Genomic DNA, 27,722 nt, shown 5'->3' with positions numbered 1-27,722 from the left:
TGAGAGAGATGCAGTACAGGGGTGTATACATTGTGGCATATCCTGCCCGCTAGTGTCACTACACATATCAGAAGGTACTGGGAGTGAGAGAGATGCAGTACAGGGGAGTATACAATGTGGCATATCCTGCCCGCTAGTGTCACTACACATATCAGAAGGTACTGGGAGTGAGAGAGATGCAGTACAGGGGTGCATAGAATGTGGCATATCCTGCCCGCTAGTGTCACTACACATATCAGAAGGTACTGGCAGTGAGAGAGATGCAGTACAGGGGTGTATACAATGTGGCATATCCTGCCCGCTAGTGTCACGGCACATATCAGAAGGAACTGGGAGTGAGAGAGATGCAGTACAGGGGTGTATACAATGTGGCATATGCTGCCCGCTAGTGTCACTGCACATATCAGAAGGTACTGGGAGTGAGAGAGATGCAGTACAGGGGTGTAAACAATGTGGCACATGCTGCCCGCTAGTGTCACTGCACATATCAGAAGGTACTGGGAGTGAGATAGATGCAGTACAGGGGTGTATACAATGTGGCATAACCTGCCCGCTAGTGTCACGGCACATATCAGAAGGTACTGGGAGTGAGAGAGATGCAGTACAGGGGTGTATACAATGTGGCATATGCTGCCCGCTAGTGTCACTGCACATATCAGAAGGTACTGGGAGTGAGAGAGATGAAGTACAGGGGTGCATACAATGTGGCATATCCTGCCCGCTAGTGTCAATGCACATATCAGAAGGTACTGGGAGTAAGAGACATAGTACAGGGGTGTAAACAATGTGGCATATGCTGCCCGCTAGTGTCACTGCACATATCAGAAGGTACTGGGAGTGAGAGAGATTCAGTACAGGGGTGTATACAATGTGGCATATCCTGCCCGCTAGTGTCACTGCACATATCAGAAGGTACTGGGAGTGAGAGAGATGCAGTACAGGGGTGTATACAATGTGGCATATCCTGCCCGCTAGTGTCACTGCACATATCAGAAGGTACTGGGAGTGAGAGAGATGCAGTACAGGGGTGTATACAATGTGGCATATCCTGCCCGCTAGTGTCACGGCACATATCAGAAGGTACTGGGAGTGAGAGAGAGGCAGTACAGGGGTGTATACAATATGGCATATCCTGCCCGCTGTCACTACACATATCAGAAGGTACTGGGAGTGAGAGAGATGCAGTATAGTGGTGTATACAATATGGCATATCCTGCCCGCTGTCACTACACATATCAGAAGGTACTGGGAGTGAGAGAGATGCAGTACAGGGGTGTATACAATATGGCATATCCTGCCCGCTGTCACTACACATATCAGAAGGTACTGGGAGTGAGAGAGATGCAGTACAGGGGTGCATACAATGTGGCATATCCTGCCTGCTAGTGTCACTACACATATCAGAAGGTACTGGGAGTGAGAGAGATGCAGTACAGGGGTGTATACAATGTGGCATATCCTGCCCGCTAGTGTCACGGCACATATCAGAAGGTACTGGGAGTAAGAGACATAGTACAGGGGTGTATACAATGTGGCATATGCTGCCCGCTAGTGTCACTGCACATATCAGAAGGTACTGGGAGTGAGAGAGATGCAGTACAGGGTTGTATACAATGTGGCATATCCTGCCCGCTAGTGTCACTGCACATATCAGAAGGTACTGGGAGTGAGAGAGATGCAGTACAGGGGTGTATACATTGTGGCATATCCTGCCCGCTAGTGTCACTACACATATCAGAAGGTACTGGGAGTGAGAGTGATGCAGTACAGGGGAGTATACAATGTGGCATATCCTGCCCGCTAGTGTCACTACACATATCAGAAGGTACTGGGAGTGAGAGAGATGCAGTACAGGGGTGCATAGAATGTGGCATATCCTGCCCGCTAGTGTCACTACACATATCAGAAGGTACTGGCAGTGAGAGAGATGCAGTACAGGGGTGTATACAATGTGGCATATCCTGCCCGCTAGTGTCACGGCACATATCAGAAGGAACTGGGAGTGAGAGAGATGCAGTACAGGGGTGTATACAATGTGGCATATCCTGCCCGCTAGTGTCACTGCACATATCAGAAGGTACTGGGAGTGAGAGAGATGCAGTACAGGGGTGTAAACAATGTGGCACATGCTGCCCGCTAGTGTCACTGCACATATCAGAAGGTACTGGGAGTGAGATAGATGCAGTACAGGGGTGTATACAATGTGGCATAACCTGCCCGCTAGTGTCACTGCACATATCAGAAGGTACTGGGAGTGAGAGAGATGCAGTACAGGGGTGTATACAATGTGGCATATGCTACCCGCTAGTGTCACTGCACATATCAGAAGGTACTGGGAGTGAGAGAGATGAAGTACAGGGGTGCATACAATGTGGCATATCCTGCCCGCTAGTGTCAATGCACATATCAGAAGGTACTGGGAGTAAGAGACATAGTACAGGGGTGTAAACAATGTGGCATATGCTGCCCGCTAGTGTCACTGCACATATCAGAAGGTACTGGGAGTGAGAGAGATTCAGTACAGGGGTGTATACAATGTGGCATAACCTGCCCGCTAGTGTCACTGCACATATCAGAAGGTACTGGGAGTGAGAGAGATGAAGTACAGGGGTGTATACAATGTGGCATATCCTGCCCGCTGTCACTACACATATCAGAAGGTACTGGGAGGGAGAGAGATGCAGTACAGGGGTGTATACAATGTGGCATATCCTGCCCGCTGTCACTACACATATCAGAAGGTACTGGGAGTGAGAGAGAGGCAGTACAGGGGTGTATACAATATGGCATATCCTGCCCGCTGTCACTACACATATCAGAAGGTACTGGGAGTGAGAGAGATGCAGTATAGTGGTGTATACAATATGGCATATCCTGCCCGCTGTCACTACACATATCAGAAGGTACTGGGAGTGAGAGAGATGCAGTACAGGGGTGTATACAATATGGCATATCCTGCCCGCTGTCACTACACATATCAGAAGGTACTGGGAGTGAGAGAGATGCAGTACAGGGGTGCATACAATGTGGCATATCCTGCCTGCTAGTGTCACTACACATATCAGAAGGTACTGGGAGTGAGAGAGATGCAGTACAGGGGTGTATACAATGTGGCATATCCTGCCCGCTAGTGTCACGGCACATATCAGAAGGTACTGGGAGTAAGAGACATAGTACAGGGGTGTATACAATGTGGCATATGCTGCCCGCTAGTGTCACTGCACATATCAGAAGGTACTGGGAGTGAGAGAGATGCAGTACAGGGTTGTATACAATGTGGCATATCCTGCCCGCTAGTGTCACTGCACATATCAGAAGGTACTGGGAGTGAGAGAGATGCAGTACAGGGGTGTATACAATGTGGCATATCCTGCCCGCTAGTGTCACTGCACATATCAGAAGGTACTGGGAGTGAGAGAGATGCAGTACAGGGGTGTATACAATGTGGCATATCCTGCCCGCTAGTGTCACGGCACATATCAGAAGGTACTGGGAGTAAGAGACATAGTACAGGGGTGTATACAATGTGGCATATGCTACCCGCTAGTGTCACTGCACATATCAGAAGGTACTGGGAGTGAGAGAGATGCAGTACAGGGTTGTATACAATGTGGCATATCCTGCCCGCTAGTGTCACGGCACATATCAGAAGGTACTGGGAGTGAGAGAGATGCAGTACAGGGGTGTATACAATGTGGCATATCCTGCCCGCTAGTGTCACTGCACATATCAGAAGGTACTGGGAGTGAGAGAGATGCAGTACAGGGGTGTATACAATGTGGCATATGCTGCCCGCTAGTGTCACTGCACATATCAGAAGGTACTGGGAGTGAGAAAGATGCAGTACAGGGGTGCATACAAAGTGGCATAACCTGCCCGCTAGTGTCACTGCTCATATCAGAAGGTACTGGGAGTAAGAGACATAGTACAGGGGTGTATACAATGTGGCATATCCTGCCCGCTAGTGTCACTACACATATCAGAAGGTACTGGCAGTGAGAGAGATGCAGTACAGGGGTGTATACAATGTGGCATATCCTGCCCGCTAGTGTCACTGCACATATCAGAAGGTACTGGGAGTGAGAAAGATGCAGTACAGGGGTGCATACAAAGTGGCATAACCTGCCCGCTAGTGTCACTGCTCATATCAGAAGGTACTGGGAGTAAGAGACATAGTACAGGGGTGTATACAATGTGGCATATCCTGCCCGCTAGTGTCACTACACATATCAGAAGGTACTGGCAGTGAGAGAGATGCAGTACAGGGGTGTATACAATGTGGCATATCCTGCCCGCTAGTGTCACTAAACATATCAGAAGGTACTGGGTGTGAGAGCGATGCAGTACAGGGGTGTATACAATGTGGCATATCCTGCCCGCTAGTGTCACTACACATATCAGAAGGTACAGGGAGTGAGAGAGATGCAGTACAGGAGTGTATACAATGTGGCATATCCTGCCCGCTAGTGTCACTACACATCAGAAGGTACTGGGAGTGAGAGAGATGCAGTACAGGGGTGTATACAATGTGGCATATCCTGCCCGCTAGTGTCACGGCACATATAAGAAGGTACTGGGAGTGAGAGAGATGCAGTACAGGGGTGTATACAATGTGGCATATCCTGCCCGCTAGTGTCACGGCACATATCAGAAGGTACTGGGAGTAAGAGACATAGTACAGGGGTGTATACAATGTGGCATATGCTGCCCGCTAGTGTCACTGCACATATCAGAAGGTACTGGGAGTGAGAGAGATGCAGTACAGGGTTGTATACAATGTGGCATATCCTGCCCGCTAGTGTCACGGCACATATCAGAAGGTACTGGGAGTGAGAGAGATGCAGTACAGGGGTGTATACAAAGTGGCATATCCTGCCAGCTAGTGTCACTGCACATATCAGAAAGTACTGGGAGTGAGAGAGATGCAGTACAGGGGTGTATACAATGTGGCATATGCTGCCCGCTTGTGTCACTGCTCATATCAGAAGGTACTGGGAGTGAGAGAGATGCAGTACAGGGGTGTATACAACGTGGCATATCCTGCCCGCTAGTGTCACTGCACATATCAGAAGGCACTGGGAGTGAGAGAGATGCAGTACAGGGGTGTATACATTGTGGCATATCCTGCCCGCTAGTGTCACTACACATATCAGAAGGTACTGGGAGTGAGAGAGATGCAGTACAGGGGTGTATACAATGTGGCATATGCTGCCCGCTAGTGTCACTGCACATATCAGAAGGTACTGGGAGGGAGAGAGATGCAGTACAGGGGTGTATACAATGTGGCATATCCTGCCCGCTAGTGTCACTACACATATCAGAAGGTACTGGGTGTGAGAGAGATGCAGTACAGGGGTGTATACAATGTGGCATATCCTGCCCGCTAGTGTCACTACACATATCAGAAGGTACTGGGAGTGAGAGAGATGCAGTACAGGGGTGTATACAATGTGGCATATCCTGCCCGCTAGTGTCACGGCACATATCAGAAGGTACTGGGAGTAAGAGACATAGTACAGGGGTGTATACAATGTGGCATATGCTGCCCGCTAGTGTCACTGCACATATCAGAAGGTACTGGGAGTGAGAGAGAGGCAGTACAGGGGTGTATACAATATGGCATATCCTGCCCGCTGTCACTACACATATCAGAAGGTACTGGGAGTGAGAGAGATGCAGTATAGTGGTGTATACAATATGGCATATCCTGCCCGCTGTCACTACACATATCAGAAGGTACTGGGAGTGAGAGAGATGCAGTACAGGGGTGTATACAATATGGCATATCCTGCCCGCTGTCACTACACATATCAGAAGGTACTGGGAGTGAGAGAGATGCAGTACAGGGGTGCATACAATGTGGCATATCCTGCCTGCTAGTGTCACTACACATATCAGAAGGTACTGGGAGTGAGAGAGATGCAGTATAGGGGTGTATACAATGTGGCATATCCTGCCCGCTAGTGTCACGGCACATATCAGAAGGTACTGGGAGTAAGAGACATAGTACAGGGGTGTATACAATGTGGCATATGCTGCCCGCTAGTGTCACTGCACATATCAGAAGGTACTGGGAGTGAGAGAGATGCAGTACAGGGTTGTATACAATGTGGCATATCCTGCCCGCTAGTGTCACTGCACATATCAGAAGGTACTGGGAGTGAGAGAGATGCAGTACAGGGGTGTATACAATGTGGCATATCCTGCCCGCTAGTGTCACGGCACATATCAGAAGGTACTGGGAGTAAGAGACATAGTACAGGGGTGTATACAATGTGGCATATGCTACCCGCTAGTGTCACTGCACATATCAGAAGGTACTGGGAGTGAGAGAGATGCAGTACAGGGTTGTATACAATGTGGCATATCCTGCCCGCTAGTGTCACGGCACATATCAGAAGGTACTGGGAGTGAGAGAGATGCAGTACAGGGGTGTATACAATGTGGCATATCCTGCCCGCTAGTGTCACTGCACATATCAGAAGGTACTGGGAGTGAGAGAGATGCAGTACAGGGGTGTATACAATGTGGCATATGCTGCCCGCTAGTGTCACTGCACATATCAGAAGGTACTGGGAGTGAGAAAGATGCAGTACAGGGGTGCATACAAAGTGGCATAACCTGCCCGCTAGTGTCACTGCTCATATCAGAAGGTACTGGGAGTAAGAGACATAGTACAGGGGTGTATACAATGTGGCATATGCTGCCCGCTAGTGTCACTACACATATCAGAAGGTACTGGGAGTGAGAGAGATGCAGTACAGGGGTGCATAGAATGTGGCATATCCTGCCCGCTAGTCTCACTACACATATCAGAAGGTACTGGCAGTGAGAGAGATGCAGTACAGGGGTGTATACAATGTGGCATATCCTGCCCGCTAGTGTCACGGCACATATCAGAAGGTACTGGGAGTGAGAGAGATGCAGTACATGGGTGTATACAATGTGGCATATCCTGACCGCTAGTGTCACTACACATATCAGAAGGTACTGGGAGTAAGAGACATAGTACAGGGGTGTATACAATGTGGCATATGCTGCCCGCTAGTGTCACTGCACATATCAGAAGGTACTGGGAGTGAGAGAGATGCAGTACAGGGTTGTATACAATGTGGCATATCCTGCCCGCTAGTGTCACGGCACATATCAGAAGGTACTGGGAGTGAGAGAGATGCAGTACAGGGGTGTATACAAAGTGGCATATCCTGCCAGCTAGTGTCACTGCACATATCAGAAAGTACTGGGAGTGAGAGAGATGCAGTACAGGGGTGTATACAATGTGGCATATGCTGCCCGCTTGTGTCACTGCTCATATCAGAAGGTACTGGGAGTGAGAGAGATGCAGTACAGGGGTGTATACAACGTGGCATATCCTGCCCGCTAGTGTCACTGCACATATCAGAAGGCACTGGGAGTGAGAGAGATGCAGTACAGGGGTGTATACATTGTGGCATATCCTGCCCGCTAGTGTCACTACACATATCAGAAGGTACTGGGAGTGAGAGAGATGCAGTACAGGGGTGTATACAATGTGGCATATGCTGCCCGCTAGTGTCACTGCACATATCAGAAGGTACTGGGAGTGAGAGAGATGCAGTACAGGGGTGTATACAATGTGGCATATCCTGCCCGCTAGTGTCACTACACATATCAGAAGGTACTGGGTGTGAGAGAGATGCAGTACAGGGGTGTATACAATGTGGCATATCCTGCCCGCTAGTGTCACTACACATATCAGAAGGTACAGGGAGTGAGAGAGATGCAGTACAGGAGTGTATACAATGTGGCATATCCTGCCCGCTAGTGTCACTACACATCAGAAGGTACTGGGAGTGAGAGAGATGCAGTACAGGAGTGTATACAATGTGGCATATCCTGCCCGCTAGTGTCACGGCACATATCAGAAGGTACTGGGAGTGAGAGAGATGCAGTACAGGGGTGTATACAATGTGGCATATCCTGCACGCTAGTGTCACTGCACATATCAGAAGGTACTGGGAGTGAGAGAGATGCAGTACAGGGGTGTATACAATGTGGCATATCCTGCCCGCTAGTGTCACGGCACATATCAGAAGGTACTGGGAGTAAGAGACATAGTACAGGGGTGTATACAATTTGGCATATGCTGCCCGCTAGTGTCACTGCACATATCAGAAGGTACTGGGAGTGAGAGAGATGCAGTACAGGGTTGTATACAATGTGGCATATCCTGCCCGCTAGTGTCACGGCACATATCAGAAGGTACTGGGAGCGAGAGAGATGCAGTACAGGGGTGTATACAATGTGGCATATCCTGCCCGCTAGTGTCACTGCACATATCAGAAGGTACTGGGAGTGAGAGAGATGCAGTACAGGGGTGTATACAAAGTGGCATATCCTGCCCGCTAGTGTCACTGCACATATCAGAAAGTACTGGGAGTGAGAGAGATGCAGTACAGGGGTGTATACAATGTGGCATATGCTGCCCGCTTGTGTCACTGCTCATATAAGGAGGTACTGGGAGTGAGAGAGATGCAGTACAGGGGTGTATACAACGTGGCATATCCTGCCCGCTAGTGTCACTGCACATATCAGAAGGCACTGGGAGTGAGAGAGATGCAGAATAGGGGTGTATAAATTGTGGCATATCCTGCCCGCTAGTGTCACTACACATATCAGAAGGTACTGGGAGTGAGAGAGATGCAGTACAGGGGTGTATACAATGTGGCATATGCTGCCCGCTAGTGTCACTGCACATATCAGAAGGTACTGGGAGTGAGAGAGATGCAGTACAGGGGTGTATACAATGTGGCATATCCTGCCCGCTAGTGTCACTACACATATCAGAAGGTACTGGGTGTGAGAGAGATGCAGTACAGGGGTGTATACAATGTGGCATATCCTGCCCGCTAGTGTCACTACACATATCAGAAGGTACAGGGAGTGAGAGAGATGCAGTACAGGAGTGTATACAATGTGGCATATCCTGCCCGCTAGTGTCACTACACATCAGAAGGTACTGGGAGTGAGAGAGATGCAGTACAGGAGTGTATACAATGTGGCATATCCTGCCCGCTAGTGTCACGGCACATATCAGAAAGTACTGGGAGTGAGAGAGATGCAGTACAGGGGTGTATACAATGTGGCATATCCTGCCCGCTAGTGTCACTGCACATATCAGAAGGTACTGGGAGTGAGAGAGATGCAGTACAGGGGTGTATACAATGTGGCATATCCTGCCCGCTAGTGTCACGGCACATATCAGAAGGTACTGGGAGTAAGAGACATAGTACAGGGGTGTATACAATGTGGCATATGCTGCCCGCTAGTGTCACTGCACATATCAGAAGGTACTGGGAGTGAGAGAGATGAAGTACAGGGGTGTATACAATGTGGCATAACCTGCCCGCTAGTGTCACTGCACATATCAGAAGGTACTGGGAGTGAGAGAGATGAAGTACAGGGGTGTATACAATGTGGCATATCCTGCCCGCTGTCACTACACATATCAGAAGGTACTGGGAGGGAGAGAGATGCAGTACAGGGGTGTATACAATGTGGCATATCCTGCCCGCTGTCACTACACATATCAGAAGGTACTGGGAGTGAGAGAGAGGCAGTACAGGGGTGTATACAATATGGCATATCCTGCCCGCTGTCACTACACTTATCAGAAGGTACTGGGAGTGAGAGAGATGCAGTATAGTGGTGTATACAATATGGCATATCCTGCCCGCTGTCACTACACATATCAGAAGGTACTGGGAGTGAGAGAGATGCAGTACAGGGGTGTATACAATATGGCATATCCTGCCCGCTGTCACTACACATATCAGAAGGTACTGGGAGTGAGAGAGATGCAGTACAGGGGTGCATACAATGTGGCATATCCTGCCTGCTAGTGTCACTACACATATCAGAAGGTACTGGGAGTGAGAGAGATGCAGTACAGGGGTGTATACAATGTGGCATATCCTGCCCGCTAGTGTCACGGCACATATCAGAAGGTACTGGGAGTAAGAGACATAGTACAGGGGTGTATACAATGTGGCATATGCTGCCCGCTAGTGTCACTGCACATATCAGAAGGTACTGGGAGTGAGAGAGATGCAGTACAGGGTTGTATACAATGTGGCATATCCTGCCCGCTAGTGTCACTGCACATATCAGAAGGTACTGGGAGTGAGAGAGATGCAGTACAGGGGTGTATACAATGTGGCATATCCTGCCCGCTAGTGTCACTGCACATATCAGAAGGTACTGGGAGTGAGAGAGATGCAGTACAGGGGTGTATACAATGTGGCATATCCTGCCCGCTAGTGTCACGGCACATATCAGAAGGTACTGGGAGTAAGAGACATAGTACAGGGGTGTATACAATGTGGCATATGCTGCCCGCTAGTGTCACTGCACATATCAGAAGGTACTGGGAGTGAGAGAGAGGCAGTACAGGGGTGTATACAATATGGCATATCCTGCCCGCTGTCACTACACATATCAGAAGGTACTGGGAGTGAGAGAGATGCAGTATAGTGGTGTATACAATATGGCATATCCTGCCCGCTGTCACTACACATATCAGAAGGTACTGGGAGTGAGAGAGATGCAGTACAGGGGTGTATACAATATGGCATATCCTGCCCGCTGTCACTACACATATCAGAAGGTACTGGGAGTGAGAGAGATGCAGTACAGGGGTGCATACAATGTGGCATATCCTGCCTGCTAGTGTCACTACACATATCAGAAGGTACTGGGAGTGAGAGAGATGCAGTACAGGGGTGTATACAATGTGGCATATCCTGCCCGCTAGTGTCACGGCACATATCAGAAGGTACTGGGAGTAAGAGACATAGTACAGGGGTGTATACAATGTGGCATATGCTGCCCGCTAGTGTCACTGCACATATCAGAAGGTACTGGGAGTGAGAGAGATGCAGTACATGGTTGTATACAATGTGGCATATCCTGCCCGCTAGTGTCACTGCACATATCAGAAGGTACTGGGAGTGAGAGAGATGCAGTACAGGGGTGTATACAATGTGGCATATCCTGCCCGCTAGTGTCACTGCACATATCAGAAGGTACTGGGAGTGAGAGAGATGCAGTACAGGGGTGTATAAAATGTGGCATATCCTGCCCGCTAGTGTCACGGCACATATCAGAAGGTACTGGGAGTAAGAGACATAGTACAGGGGTGTATACAATGTGGCATATGCTGCCCGCTAGTGTCACTGCACATATCAGAAGGTACTGGGAGTGAGAGAGATGCAGTACAGGGTTGTATACAATGTGGCATATCCTGCCCGCTAGTGTCACGGCACATATCAGAAGGTACTGGGAGTGAGAGAGATGCAGTACAGGGGTGTATACAATGTGGCATATCCTGCCCGCTAGTGTCACTGCACATATCAGAAGGTACTGGGAGTGAGAGAGATGCAGTACAGGGGTGTATACAATGTGGCATATGCTGCCCGCTAGTGTCACTGCACATATCAGAAGGTACTGGGAGTGAGAAAGATGCAGTACAGGGGTGCATACAAAGTGGCATAACCTGCCCGCTAGTGTCACTGCTCATATCAGAAGGTACTGGGAGTAAGAGACATAGTACAGGGGTGTATACAATGTGGCATATCCTGCCCGCTAGTGTCACTACACATATCAGAAGGTACTGGCAGTGAGAGAGATGCAGTACAGGGGTGTATACAATGTGGCATATCCTGCCCGCTAGTGTCACGGCACATATCAGAAGGTACTGGGAGTGAGAGAGATGCAGTACAGGGGTGTATACAATGTGGCATATCCTGACCGCTAGTGTCACTACACATATCAGAAGGTACTGGCAGTGAGAGAGATGCAGTACAGGGGTGTATACAATGTGGCATATGCTGCCCGCTAGTGTCACTGCACATATCAGAAGGTACTGGGAATGAGATAGATGCAGTACAGGGGTGTATACAATGTGGCATAACCTGCCCGCTAGTGTCACTGCACATATCAGAAGGTACTGGGAGTGAGAGAGATGCAGTACAGGGGTGTATACAATGTGGCATATGCTGCCCGCTAGTGTCACTGCACATGTCAGAAGGTACTGGGAGTGAGAGAGATGAAGTACAGGGGTGTATACAATGTGGCATATCCTGCCCGCTAGTGTCAATGCACATATCAGATGGTACTGGGAGTAAGAGACATAGTACAGGGGTGTATACAATGTGGCATATGCTGCCCGCTAGTGTCACTGCACATATCAGAAGGTACAGGGAGTGAGAGAGATGCAGTACAGGAGTGTATACAATGTGGCATATCCTGCCCGCTAGTGTCACTAAACATATCAGAAGGTACTGGGTGTGAGAGCGATGCAGTACAGGGGTGTATACAATGTGGCATATCCTGCCCGCTAGTGTCACTACACATATCAGAAGGTACAGGGAGTGAGAGAGATGCAGTACAGGAGTGTATACAATGTGGCATATCCTGCCCGCTAGTGTCACTACACATCAGAAGGTACTGGGAGTGAGAGAGATGCAGTACAGGGGTGTATACAATGTGGCATATCCTGCCCGCTAGTGTCACGGCACATATAAGAAGGTACTGGGAGTGAGAGAGATGCAGTACAGGGGTGTATACAATGTGGCATATCCTGCCCGCTAGTGTCACTGCACATATCAGAAGGTACTGGGAGTGAGAGAGATGCAGTACAGGGGTGTATACAATGTGGCATATCCTGCCCGCTAGTGTCACGGCACATATCAGAAGGTACTGGGAGTAAGAGACATAGTACAGGGGTGTATACAATGTGGCATATGCTGCCCGCTAGTGTCACTGCACATATCAGAAGGTACTGGGAGTGAGAGAGATGCAGTACAGGGTTGTATACAATGTGGCATATCCTGCCCGCTAGTGTCACGGCACATATCAGAAGGTACTGGGAGTGAGAGAGATGCAGTACAGGGGTGTATACAAAGTGGCATATCCTGCCAGCTAGTGTCACTGCACATATCAGAAAGTACTGGGAGTGAGAGAGATGCAGTACAGGGGTGTATACAATGTGGCATATGCTGCCCGCTTGTGTCACTGCTCATATCAGAAGGTACTGGGAGTGAGAGAGATGCAGTACAGGGGTGTATACAACGTGGCATATCCTGCCCGCTAGTGTCACTGCACATATCAGAAGGCACTGGGAGTGAGAGAGATGCAGTACAGGGGTGTATACATTGTGGCATATCCTGCCCGCTAGTGTCACTACACATATCAGAAGGTACTGGGAGTGAGAGAGATGCAGTACAGGGGTGTATACAATGTGGCATATGCTGCCCGCTAGTGTCACTGCACATATCAGAAGGTACTGGGAGGGAGAGAGATGCAGTACAGGGGTGTATACAATGTGGCATATCCTGCCCGCTAGTGTCACTACACATATCAGAAGGTACTGGGTGTGAGAGAGATGCAGTACAGGGGTGTATACAATGTGGCATATCCTGCCCGCTAGTGTCACTACACATATCAGAAGGTACTGGGAGTGAGAGAGATGCAGTACAGGGGTGTATACAATGTGGCATATCCTGCCCGCTAGTGTCACGGCACATATCAGAAGGTACTGGGAGTAAGAGACATAGTACAGGGGTGTATACAATGTGGCATATGCTGCCCGCTAGTGTCACTGCACATATCAGAAGGTACTGGGAGTGAGAGAGAGGCAGTACAGGGGTGTATACAATATGGCATATCCTGCCCGCTGTCACTACACATATCAGAAGGTACTGGGAGTGAGAGAGATGCAGTACAGTGGTGTATACAATATGGCATATCCTGCCCGCTGTCACTACACATATCAGAAGGTACTGGGAGTGAGAGAGATGCAGTACAGGGGTGTATACAATATGGCATATCCTGCCCGCTGTCACTACACATATCAGAAGGTACTGGGAGTGAGAGAGATGCAGTACAGGGGTGCATACAATGTGGCATATCCTGCCTGCTAGTGTCACTACACATATCAGAAGGTACTGGGAGTGAGAGAGATGCAGTACAGGGGTGTATACAATGTGGCATATCCTGCCCGCTAGTGTCACGGCACATATCAGAAGGTACTGGGAGTAAGAGACATAGTACAGGGGTGTATACAATGTGGCATATGCTGCCCGCTAGTGTCACTGCACATATCAGAAGGTACTGGGAGTGAGAGAGATGCAGTACAGGGTTGTATACAATGTGGCATATCCTGCCCGCTAGTGTCACTGCACATATCAGAAGGTACTGGGAGTGAGAGAGATGCAGTACAGGGGTGTATACAATGTGGCATATCCTGCCCGCTAGTGTCACTGCACATATCAGAAGGTACTGGGAGTGAGAGAGATGCAGTACAGGGGTGTATACAATGTGGCATATCCTGCCCGCTAGTGTCACGGCACATATCAGAAGGTACTGGGAGTAAGAGACATAGTACAGGGGTGTATACAATGTGGCATATGCTACCCGCTAGTGTCACTGCACATATCAGAAGGTACTGGGAGTGAGAGAGATGCAGTACAGGGTTGTATACAATGTGGCATATCCTGCCCGCTAGTGTCACGGCACATATCAGAAGGTACTGGGAGTGAGAGAGATGCAGTACAGGGGTGTATACAATGTGGCATATCCTGCCCGCTAGTGTCACTGCACATATCAGAAGGTACTGGGAGTGAGAGAGATGCAGTACAGGGGTGTATACAATGTGGCATATGCTGCCCGCTAGTGTCACTGCACATATCAGAAGGTACTGGGAGTGAGAAAGATGCAGTACAGGGGTGCATACAAAGTGGCATAACCTGCCCGCTAGTGTCACTGCTCATATCAGAAGGTACTGGGAGTAAGAGAAATAGTACAGGGGTGTATACAATGTGGCATATGCTGCCCGCTAGTGTCACTGCACATATCAGAAGGTACTGGGAGTGAGAGAGATGCAGTACAGGGGTGTATACAATGTGGCATATCCTGCCCACTAGTGTCACTACACATATCAGAAGGTACTGGGAGTGATAGAGATGCAGTACAGGGGTGTATACAATGTGGCATATCCTGCCCGCTAGTGTCACTACACATATCAGAAGGTACTGGGAGTGAGAGAGATGCAGTACAGGGGTGCATAGAATGTGGCATATCCTGCCCGCTAGTCTCACTACACATATCAGAAGGTACTGGCAGTGAGAGAGATGCAGTACAGGGGTGTATACAATGTGGCATATCCTGCCCGCTAGTGTCACGGCACATATCAGAAGGTACTGGGAGTGAGAGAGATGCAGTACAGGGGTGTATACAATGTGGCATATCCCGACCGCTAGTGTCACTACACATATCAGAAGGTACTGGCAGTGAGAGAGATGCAGTACAGGGGTGTATACAATGTGGCATATGCTGCCCGCTAGTGTCACTGCACATATCAGAAGGTACTGGGAATGAGAGAGATGCAGTACAGGGGTGTATACAATGTGGCATATCCTGCCCGCTAGTGTCACGGCACATATAAGAAGGTACTGGGAGTGAGAGAGATGCAGTACAGGGGTGTATACAATGTGGCATATCCTGCCCGCTAGTGTCACTGCACATATCAGAAGGTACTGGGAGTGAGAGAGATGCAGTACAGGGGTGTATACAATGTGGCATATCCTGCCCGCTAGTGTCACGGCACATATCAGAAGGTACTGGGAGTAAGAGACATAGTACAGGGGTGTATACAATGTGGCATATGCTGCCCGCTAGTGTCACTGCACATATCAGAAGGTACTGGGAGTGAGAGAGATGCAGTACAGGGTTGTATACAATGTGGCATATCCTGCCCGCTAGTGTCACGGCACATATCAGAAGGTACTGGGAGTGAGAGAGATGCAGTACAGGGGTGTATACAAAGTGGCATATCCTGCCAGCTAGTGTCACTGCACATATCAGAAAGTACTGGGAGTGAGAGAGATGCAGTACAGGGGTGTATACAATGTGGCATATGCTGCCCGCTTGTGTCACTGCTCATATCAGAAGGTACTGGGAGTGAGAGAGATGCAGTACAGGGGTGTATACAACGTGGCATATCCTGCCCGCTAGTGTCACTGCACATATCAGAAGGCACTGGGAGTGAGAGAGATGCAGTACAGGGGTGTATACATTGTGGCATATCCTGCCCGCTAGTGTCACTACACATATCAGAAGGTACTGGGAGTGAGAGAGATGCAGTACAGGGGTGTATACAATGTGGCATATGCTGCCCGCTAGTGTCACTGCACATATCAGAAGGTACTGGGAGTGAGAGAGATGCAGTACAGGGGTGTATACAATGTGGCATATCCTGCCCGCTAGTGTCACTACACATATCAGAAGGTACTGGGTGTGAGAGAGATGCAGTACAGGGGTGTATACAATGTGGCATATCCTGCCCGCTAGTGTCACTACACATATCAGAAGGTACAGGGAGTGAGAGAGATGCAGTACAGGAGTGTATACAATGTGGCATATCCTGCCCGCTAGTGTCACTACACATCAGAAGGTACTGGGAGTGAGAGAGATGCAGTACAGGAGTGTATACAATGTGGCATATCCTGCCCGCTAGTGTCACGGCACATATCAGAAGGTACTGGGAGTGAGAGAGATGCAGTACAGGGGTGTATACAATGTGGCATATCCTGCACGCTAGTGTCACTGCACATATCAGAAGGTACTGGGAGTGAGAGAGATGCAGTACAGGGGTGTATACAATGTGGCATATCCTGCCCGCTAGTGTCACGGCACATATCAGAAGGTACTGGGAGTAAGAGACATAGTACAGGGGTGTATACAATGTGGCATATGCTGCCCGCTAGTGTCACTGCACATATCAGAAGGTACTGGGAGTGAGAGAGATGCAGTACAGGGTTGTATACAATGTGGCATATCCTGCCCGCTAGTGTCACGGCACATATCAGAAGGTACTGGGAGCGAGAGAGATGCAGTACAGGGGTGTATACAATGTGGCATATCCTGCCCGCTAGTGTCACTGCACATATCAGAAGGTACTGGGAGTGAGAGAGATGCAGTACAGGGGTGTATACAAAGTGGCATATCCTGCCCGCTAGTGTCACTGCACATATCAGAAAGTACTGGGAGTGAGAGAGATGCAGTACAGGGGTGTATACAATGTGGCATATGCTGCCCGCTTGTGTCACTGCTCATATAAGGAGGTACTGGGAGTGAGAGAGATGCAGTACAGGGGTGTATACAACGTGGCATATCCTGCCCGCTAGTGTCACTGCACATATCAGAAGGCACTGGGAGTGAGAGAGATGCAGTACAGGGGTGTATAAATTGTGGCATATCCTGCCCGCTAGTGTCACTACACATATCAGAAGGTACTGGGAGTGAGAGAGATGCAGTACAGGGGTGTATACAATGTGGCATATGCTGCCCGCTAGTGTCACTGCACATATCAGAAGGTACTGGGAGTGAGAGAGATGCAGTACAGGGGTGTATACGATGTGGCATATCCTGCCCGCTAGTGTCACTACACATATCAGAAGGTACTGGGTGTGAGAGAGGATGCAGTACAGGGGTGTATACAATGTGGCATATCCTGCCCGCTAGTGTCACTACACATATCAGAAGGTACAGGGAGTGAGAGAGATGCAGTACAGGAGTGTATACAATGTGGCATATCCTGCCCGCTAGTGTCACTACACATCAGAAGGTACTGGGAGTGAGAGAGATGCAGTACAGGAGTGTATACAATGTGGCATATCCTGCCCGCTAGTGTCACGGCACATATCAGAAGGTACTGGGAGTGAGAGAGATGCAGTACAGGGGTGTATACAATGTGGCATATCCTGCCCGCTAGTGTCACTGCACATATCAGAAGGTACTGGGAGTGAGAGAGATGCAGTACAGGGGTGTATACAATGTGGCATATCCTGCCCGCTAGTGTCACGGCACATATCAGAAGGTACTGGGAGTAAGAGACATAGTACAGGGGTGTATACAATGTGGCATATGCTGCCCGCTAGTGTCACTGCACATATCAGAAGGTACTGGGAGTGAGAGAGATGCAGTACAGGGTTGTATACAATGTGGCATATCCTGCCCGCTAGTGTCACGGCACATATCAGAAGGTACTGGGAGTGAGAGAGATGCAGTACAGGGGTGTATACAATGTGGCATATCCTGCCCGCTAGTGTCACTGCACATATCAGAAGGTACTGGGAGTGAGAGAGATGCAGTACAGGGGTGTATACAATGTGGCATATGCTGCCCGCTAGTGTCACTGCACATATCAGAAGGTACTGTGAGTGAGAGAGATGCAGTACAGGGGTGTATACAACGTGGCATATCCTGCCCGCTAGTGTCACTGCACATATCAGAAGGCACTGGGAGTGAGAGAGATGCAGTACAGGGGTGTATACATTGTGGCATATCCTGCCCGCTAGTGTCACTACACATATCAGAAGGTACTGGGAGTGAGAGAGATGCAGTACAGGGGAGTATACAATGTGGCATATCCTGCCCGCTAGTGTCACTACACATATCAGAAGGTACTGGGAGTGAGAGAGATGCAGTACAGGGGTGCATAGAATGTGGCATATCCTGCCCGCTAGTGTCACTACACATATCAGAAGGTACTGGCAGTGAGAGAGATGCAGTACAGGGGTGTATACAATGTGGCATATCCTGCCCGCTAGTGTCACGGCACATATCAGAAGGAACTGGGAGTGAGAGAGATGCAGTACAGGGGTGTATACAATGTGGCATATGCTGCCCGCTAGTGTCACTGCACATATCAGAAGGTACTGGGAGTGAGAGAGATGCAGTACAGGGGTGTAAACAATGTGGCACATGCTGCCCGCTAGTGTCACTGCACATATCAGAAGGTACTGGGAGTGAGATAGATGCAGTACAGGGGTGTATACAATGTGGCATAACCTGCCCGCTAGTGTCACTGCACATATCAGAAGGTACTGGGAGTGAGAGAGATGCAGTACAGGGGTGTATACAATGTGGCATATGCTGCCCGCTAGTGTCACTGCACATATCAGAAGGTACTGGGAGTGAGAGAGATGAAGTACAGGGGTGCATACAATGTGGCATATCCTGCCCGCTAGTGTCAATGCACATATCAGAAGGTACTGGGAGTGAGAGAGATGAAGTACAGGGGTGTATACAATGTGGCATAACCTGCCCGCTAGTGTCACTGCACATATCAGAAGGTACTGGGAGTGAGAGAGATGAAGTACAGGGGTGTATACAATGTGGCATATCCTGCCCGCTGTCACTACACATATCAGAAGGTACTGGGAGGGAGAGAGATGCAGTACAGGGGTGTATACAATGTGGCATATCCTGCCCGCTGTCACTACACATATCAGAAGGTACTGGGAGTGAGAGAGAGGCAGTACAGGGGTGTATACAATATGGCATATCCTGCCCGCTGTCACTACACTTATCAGAAGGTACTGGGAGTGAGAGAGATGCAGTATAGTGGTGTATACAATATGGCATATCCTGCCCGCTGTCACTACACATATCAGAAGGTACTGGGAGTGAGAGAGATGCAGTACAGGGGTGTATACAATATGGCATATCCTGCCCGCTGTCACTACACATATCAGAAGGTACTGGGAGTGAGAGAGATGCAGTACAGGGGTGCATACAATGTGGCATATCCTGCCTGCTAGTGTCACTACACATATCAGAAGGTACTGGGAGTGAGAGAGATGCAGTACAAGGGTGTATACAATGTTGCATATCCTGCCCGCTAGTGTCACGGCACATATCAGAAGGTACTGGGAGTAAGAGACATAGTACAGGGGTGTATACAATGTGGCATATGCTGCCCGCTAGTGTCACTGCACATATCAGAAGGTACTGGGAGTGAGAGAGATGCAGTACAGGGTTGTATACAATGTGGCATATCCTGCCCGCTAGTGTCACTGCACATATCAGAAGGTACTGGGAGTGAGAGAGATGCAGTACAGGGGTGTATACAATGTGGCATATCCTGCCCGCTAGTGTCACTGCACATATCAGAAGGTACTGGGAGTGAGAGAGATGCAGTACAGGGGTGTATACAATGTGGCATATCCTGCCCGCTAGTGTCACGGCATATATCAGAAGGTACTGGGAGTAAGAGACATAGTACAGGGGTGTATACAATGTGGCATATGCTGCCCGCTAGTGTCACTGCACATATCAGAAGGTACTGGGAGTGAGAGAGAGGCAGTACAGGGGTGTATACAATATGGCATATCCTGCCCGCTGTCACTACACATATCAGAAGGTACTGGGAGTGAGAGAGATGCAGTATAGTGGTGTATACAATATGGCATATCCTGCCCGCTGTCACTACACATATCAGAAGGTACTGGGAGTGAGAGAGATGCAGTACAGGGGTGTATACAATATGGCATATCCTGCCCGCTGTCACTACACATATCAGAAGGTACTGGGAGTGAGAGAGATGCAGTACAGGGGTGCATACAATGTGGCATATCCTGCCTGCTAGTGTCACTACACATATCAGAAGGTACTGGGAGTGAGAGAGATGCAGTACAGGGGTGTATACAATGTGGCATATCCTGCCCGCTAGTGTCACGGCACATATCAGAAGGTACTGGGAGTAAGAGACATAGTACAGGGGTGTATACAATGTGGCATATGCTGCCCGCTAGTGTCACTGCACATATCAGAAGGTACTGGGAGTGAGAGAGATGCAGTACATGGTTGTATACAATGTGGCATATCCTGCCCGCTAGTGTCACTGCACATATCAGAAGGTACTGGGAGTGAGAGAGATGCAGTACAGGGGTGTATACAATGTGGCATATCCTGCCCGCTAGTGTCACTGCACATATCAGAAGGTACTGGGAGTGAGAGAGATGCAGTACAGGGGTGTATAAAATGTGGCATATCCTGCCCGCTAGTGTCACGGCACATATCAGAAGGTACTGGGAGTAAGAGACATAGTACAGGGGTGTATACAATGTGGCATATGCTGCCCGCTAGTGTCACTGCACATATCAGAAGGTACTGGGAGTGAGAGAGATGCAGTACAGGGTTGTATACAATGTGGCATATCCTGCCCGCTAGTGTCACGGCACATATCAGAAGGTACTGGGAGTGAGAGAGATGCAGTACAGGGGTGTATACAATGTGGCATATCCTGCCCGCTAGTGTCACTGCACATATCAGAAGGTACTGGGAGTGAGAGAGATGCAGTACAGGGGTGTATACAATGTGGCATATGCTGCCCGCTAGTGTCACTGCACATATCAGAAGGTACTGGGAGTGAGAAAGATGCAGTACAGGGGTGCATACAAAGTGGCATAACCTGCCCGCTAGTGTCACTGCTCATATCAGAAGGTACTGGGAGTAAGAGACATAGTACAGGGGTGTATACAATGTGGCATATGCTGCCCGCTAGTGTCACTGCACATATCAGGAGGTACTGGGAGTGAGAGAGATGCAGTACAGGGGTGTATACAATGTGGCATATCCTGCCCGCTAGTGTCACTACACATATCAGAAGGTACAGGGAGTGAGAGAGATGCAGTACAGGAGTGTATACAATGTGGCATATCCTGCCCACTAGTGTCACTACACATATCAGAAGGTACTGGGAGTGAGAGCGATGCAGTACAGGGGTGTATACAATGTGGCATATCCTGCCCGCTAGTGTCACTACACATATCAGAAGGTACTGGGAGTGAGAGAGATGCAGTACAGGGGTGTATACAATGTGGTATATGCTGCCCGCTAGTGTCACTGCACATATCAGAAGGTACTGGGAGTGAGAGAGATGCAGTACAGGGGTGTATACAACGTGGCATATCCTGCCCGCTAGTGTCACTGCATATATCAGAAGGCACTGGGAGTGAGAGAGATGCAGTACAGGGGTGTATACAATGTGGCATATCCTGCCCGCTAGTGTCACTACACATATCAGAAGGTACTGGGAGTGATAGAGATGCAGTACAGGGGTGTATACAATGTGGCATATCCTGCCCGCTAGTGTCACTACACATATCAGAAGGTACTGGGAGTGAGAGAGATGCAGTACAGGGGTGCATAGAATGTGGCATATCCTGCCCGCTAGTCTCACTACACATATCAGAAGGTACTGGCAGTGAGAGAGATGCAGTACAGGGGTGTATACAATGTGGCATATCCTGCCCGCTAGTGTCACGGCACATATCAGAAGGTACTGGGAGTGAGAGAGATGCAGTACAGGGGTGTATACAATGTGGCATATCCTGACCGCTAGTGTCACTACACATATCAGAAGGTACTGGGAGTGAGAGAGATGCAGTACAGGGGTGCATAGAATGTGGCATATCCTGCCCGCTAGTGTCACTACACATATCAGAAGGTACTGGCAGTGAGAGAGATGCAGTACAGGGGTGTATACAATGTGGCATATCCTGCCCGCTAGTGTCACGGCACATATCAGAAGGTACTGGGAGTGAGAGAGATGCAGTACAGGGGTGTATACAATGTGGCATATCCTGACCGCTAGTGTCACTACACATATCAGAAGGTACTGGCAGTGAGAGAGATGCAGTACAGGGGTGTATACAATGTGGCATATGCTGCCCGCTAGTGTCACTGCACATATCAGAAGGTACTGGGAATGAGATAGATGCAGTACAGGGGTGTATACAATGTGGCATAACCTGCCCGCTAGTGTCACTGCACATATCAGAAGGTACTGGGAGTGAGAGAGATGCAGTACAGGGGTGTATACAATGTGGCATATGCTGCCCGCTAGTGTCACTGCACATGTCAGAAGGTACTGGGAGTGAGAGAGATGAAGTACAGGGGTGCATACAATGTGGCATATCCTGCCCGCTAGTGTCAATGCACATATCAGAAGGTACTGGGAGTAAGAGACATAGTACAGGGGTGTAAACAATGTGGCATATGCTGCCCGCTAGTGTCACTGCACATATCAGAAGGTACTGGGAGTGAGAGAGATTCAGTACAGGGGTGTATACAATGTGGCATAACCTGCCCGCTAGTGTCACTGCACATATCAGAAGGTACTGGGAGTGAGAGAGATGAAGTACAGGGGTGTATACAATGTGGCATATCCTGCCCGCTGTCACTACACATATCAGAAGGTACTGGGAGTGAGAGAGATGCAGTACAGGGGTGTATACAATGTGGCATATCCTGCCCGCTGTCACTACACATATCAGAAGGTACTGGGAGTGAGAGAGAGGCAGTACAGGGGTGTATACAATATGGCATATCCTGCCCGCTGTCACTACACATATCAGAAGGTACTGGGAGTGAGAGAGATGCAGTATAGTGGTGTATACAATATGGCATATCCTGACCGCTGTCACTACACATATCAGAAGGTACTGGGAGTGAGAGAGATGCAGTACAGGGGTGTATACAATATGGCATATCCTGCCCGCTGTCACTACACATATCAGAAGGTACTGGGAGTGAGAGAGATGCAGTACAGGGGTGTATACAATGTGGCATATCCTGCCCGCTAGTGTCACTGCACAGATCAGAAGGTACTGGGAGTGAGAGAGATGCAGTACAGGGGTGCATACAATGTGGCATATCCTGCCTGCTAGTGTCACTACACATATCAGAAGGTACTGGGAGTGAGAGAGATGCAGTACAGGGGTGTATACAATGTGGCATATCCTGCCCGCTAGTGTCACGGCACATATCAGAAGGTACTGGGAGTGAGAGAGATGCAGTACAGGGGTGTATACAATGTGGCATATCCTGCCCGCTAGTGTCACTGCACATATCAGAAGGTACTGGGAGTGAGAGAGATGCAGTACAGGGTTGTATACAATGTGGCATATCCTGCCCGCTAGTGTCACGGCACATATCAGAAGGTACTGGGAGTGAGAGAGATGCAGTACAGGGGTGTATACAATGTGGCATATCCTGCCCGCTAGTGTCACTGCACATATCAGAAGGTACTGGGAGTGAGAGAGATGCAGTACAGGGGTGTATACAATGTGGCATATGCTGCCCGCTAGTGTCACTGCACATATCAGAAGGTACTGGGAGTGAGAAAGATGCAGTACAGGGGTGCATACAAAGTGGCATAACCTGCCCGCTAGTGTCACTGCTCATATCAGAAGGTACTGGGAGTAAGAGACATAGTACAGGGGTGTATACAATGTGGCATATGCTGCCCGCTAGTGTCACTGCACATATCAGAAGGTACTGGGAGTGAGAGAGATGCAGTACAGGGGTGTATACAATGTGGCATATCCTGCCTGCTAGTGTCACTGCACATATCAGAAGGTACTGGGAGTGAGAGAGATGCAGTACAGGGGTGTATACAATGTGGCATATGCTGCCCGCTAGTGTCACTGCACATATCAGAAGGTACTGGGAGTGAGAGAGATGAAGTACAGGGGTGCATACAATGTGGCATATCCTGCCCGCTAGTGTCAATGCACATATCAGAAGGTACTGGGAGTAAGAGACATAGTACAGGGGTGTAAACAATGTGGCATATGCTGCCCGCTAGTGTCACTGCACATATCAGAAGGTACTGGGAGTGAGAGAGATTCAGTACAGGGGTGTATACAATGTGGCATAACCTGCCCGCTAGTGTCACTGCACATATCAGAAGGTACTGGGAGTGAGAGAGATGAAGTACAGGGGTGTATACAATGTGGCATATCCTGCCCGCTGTCACTACACATATCAGAAGGTACTGGGAGTGAGAGAGATGCAGTACAGGGGTGTATACAATGTGGCATATCCTGCCCGCTGTCACTACACATATCAGAAGGTACTGGGAGTGAGAGAGAGGCAGTACAGGGGTGTATACAATATGGCATATCCTGCCCGCTGTCACTACACATATTAGAAGGTACTGGGAGTGAGAGAGATGCAGTATAGTGGTGTATACAATATGGCATATCCTGCCCGCTGTCACTACACATATCAGAAGGTACTGGGAGTGAGAGAGATGCAGTACAGGGGTGTATACAATATGGCATATCCTGCCCGCTGTCACTACACATATCAGAAGGTACTGGGAGTGAGAGAGATGCAGTACAGGGGTGTATACAATGTGGCATATCCTGCCCGCTAGTGTCACTGCACATATCAGAAGGTACTGGGAGTGAGAGAGATGCAGTACAGGGGTGCATACAATGTGGCATATCCTGCCTGCTAGTGTCACTACACATATCAGAAGGTACTGGGAGTGAGAGAGATGCAGTACAGGGGTGTATACAATGTGGCATATCCTGCCCGCTAGTGTCACGGCACATATCAGAAGGTACTGGGAGTGAGAGAGATGCAGTACAGGGGTGTATACAATGTGGCATATCCTGCCCGCTAGTGTCACTGCACATATCAGAAGGTACTGGGAGTGAGAGAGATTCAGTACAGGGGTGTATACAATGTGGCATATCCTGCCCGCTAGTGTCACTACACATATCAGAAGGAACTGGGAGTGAGAGAGATGCAGTACAGGGGTGTATACAATATGGCATATCCTGCCCGCTGTCACTACACATATCAGAAGGTACTGGGAGTGAGAGAGATGCAGTACAGGGGTGTATACAATATGGCATATCCTGCCCGCTGTCACTACACATATCAGAAGGTACTGGGAGTGAGAGAGATGCAGTACAGGGATGTATACAATGTGGCATATCCTGCCCGCTGTCACTAAACATATCAGAAGGGACTGGGAGTGAGAGAGATGCAGTACAGGGGTGTATACAATGTGGCATATCCTGCCCGCTAGTCTCACAGGTCATTTCATAAAGAGACAGTTATTAGCAGTGGCAGAAAGTAGAACAGGGGAGGTGTGTAGAGCATTTACCGACTATTTGTATAAAGAGCCCTGTAATGACAGGAGTTGGGGTAATAGAGATAGATATGCTCCCAATATGACAACACCCGTGCATTCATTTCCTCAATACCAACAGACACTGACAGCCAAATATACATTAGTAGAGGGGTCTAATTATACACATATGAAAGAAGCACAGCATGTATATATAAGAAAGAACTTCAGTGGCACCATGAGAAAAAAAACATTCAATGTAAACACTAACAAAGTAAATTAAAAATAAAACAATACAAAATACAGTAGTTCATTGCATTTGTGTAACATATTCTATGAGATTAGTCCTTGATACTTTTGAATGCTTGTTATACATAAAAAAAACCAATATGAATTGTGCTCCACTGGCCAAAGAGTGAGTGTAATAACCAACTAAAATCTAATCATATTCATGAAGGGAAATATAGTAACACAATAATGAAGCCTTGAGCAAGTAAAGTATATAAAAACAATTTGTTTATTAAACCAAAAACAAATATATCCTAGTTGCATATGCAAGTTAGAATAAAAATAATAAATAAAACGGGTCCCAGCGAATATCTGTATAAAATATGTTCTCATAAACAAGTGAATGCATTGCAGGTGACTTATTTACCTCTCTGGAGGAGGATTGTCTGTTAGGCTGCTGTGTCTTCTCTGCATTGTCCTCAGCACCTTGAAACAATACATTTAAAGTGTACTGTCTATGGATAAGGTGAGCAGGCTGCAAGATCTTGGCTGGAAGGTCTGGAACACATCAGTGGTCTTTACATTGATATAGAGTTCAGAGACCATACCGGGGGTCTCGCCAACATTGCTTAAGCCCACCGACTAGACATAAAAACGGGAACAAAACAAGAGAATGCAACAATGACCTATGTGTTCTCTCAAGATAAATGGTAACACGGTGGTACCGTTCAGTAATATTAAATATAAAAATGAACATACTACAAAGTTATAAGGGTGGGTCATTCCATGTCAGTGGACCAGGAATCCCTACCTGACCATCTCCAATTTTTATAAAATGTCACATGAAGGTTGGCATATATATCAGACTAACTTTGGGAAACTTTAGTTCACAATATGCAATAGTAGCAAAACAACAAGCAATGTTCAGGTTATTAGTGTGGCGGATCTAGGAGAGTAAAAGTTGTGTAAGTGGACATGCCTGTACAAATTTTGGCGCGGATTTCAAAAATCGCACTCCTGAGACTTACATGCTTTTACTTTTTTCACATTATGAGGCCAAAGAAGGCAAAAAAATCTGTAGCGTAAAGCTTTATCTGGAATTCAGATACCTATATTCCAGAGGAAAACATTATTATAGTATGACATTAGCGACCCGCCCTGGCTTCGCACGGGAGCAATTTCATCTAACCACAGCCTCCTGCATCATATAACAACCTACGCTATGTCACCACAGCCCACTGCAGCCTCCTGTTTCTTACTCCTGCATCTCACAATAGCCTCCTGCTTTTCACTCCTGCCCCCTGCATTTCACCAAAGCATCCTATAGTTCACCACAGACCCTTGCATCTCACCACAGGCCCCTGCTTCTCACTCCTGCTTCTTACTATAGCCCCCTGCATCACACCACCAACCCACCACAATCCCCTGCTTCTCACTCCTGCTCCCTGCATCTCACCAGTGTCACCACAACCCCCACTGCTGCTGCCCTGCAGCTGGTTGGGCCCGGCCACTGGGATGTGCTGGGAAGGGCAGGAGGATCAAGCATGAGAGATTTGTATCGCAGCTACCGTAAACATCATCAGCAGCATGTGCATATTTCCCCAGCCTCCATGCACTCTCCTTCCCGGCTGCCGAACAGGTCAATGAGCCAAGTCCTCTTTGCACAATGCACCCTGTATTTCCTGGGCTTCCTGTTGAGCTTCCTCGCCGTGGTGCCCGTCTGAAAACAGCGCTGACCAAG

The 27,722-nt window shown here is 48.6% G+C and overlaps 1 protein-coding gene across 1 annotated transcript in view; it reads right to left on the bottom strand.

The window, feature by feature from the left end:
• Positions 1-27,722, bottom strand: part of RNFT2 (ring finger protein, transmembrane 2) — a 229,184-nt gene that overhangs the window by 189,335 nt on the left and 12,127 nt on the right. Inside the window, exon 2 of the mRNA XM_088449237.1 lies at positions 26,409-26,623. Within this exon, the coding sequence (XP_088305363.1) occupies positions 26,409-26,482 (74 nt within the window). The 5' untranslated portion in view covers positions 26,483-26,623. The remainder of the gene's footprint in view (positions 1-26,408; positions 26,624-27,722) is intronic.

The sequence above is a fragment of the Taudactylus pleione genome, unplaced genomic scaffold, assembly GCF_031769625.1.
Source record: "Taudactylus pleione unplaced genomic scaffold, aTauple2 ptg000479l, whole genome shotgun sequence".
NCBI lineage: Eukaryota > Metazoa > Chordata > Amphibia > Anura > Myobatrachidae > Taudactylus > Taudactylus pleione.
This window is presented reverse-complemented; position numbering and strand designations above follow the sequence as displayed.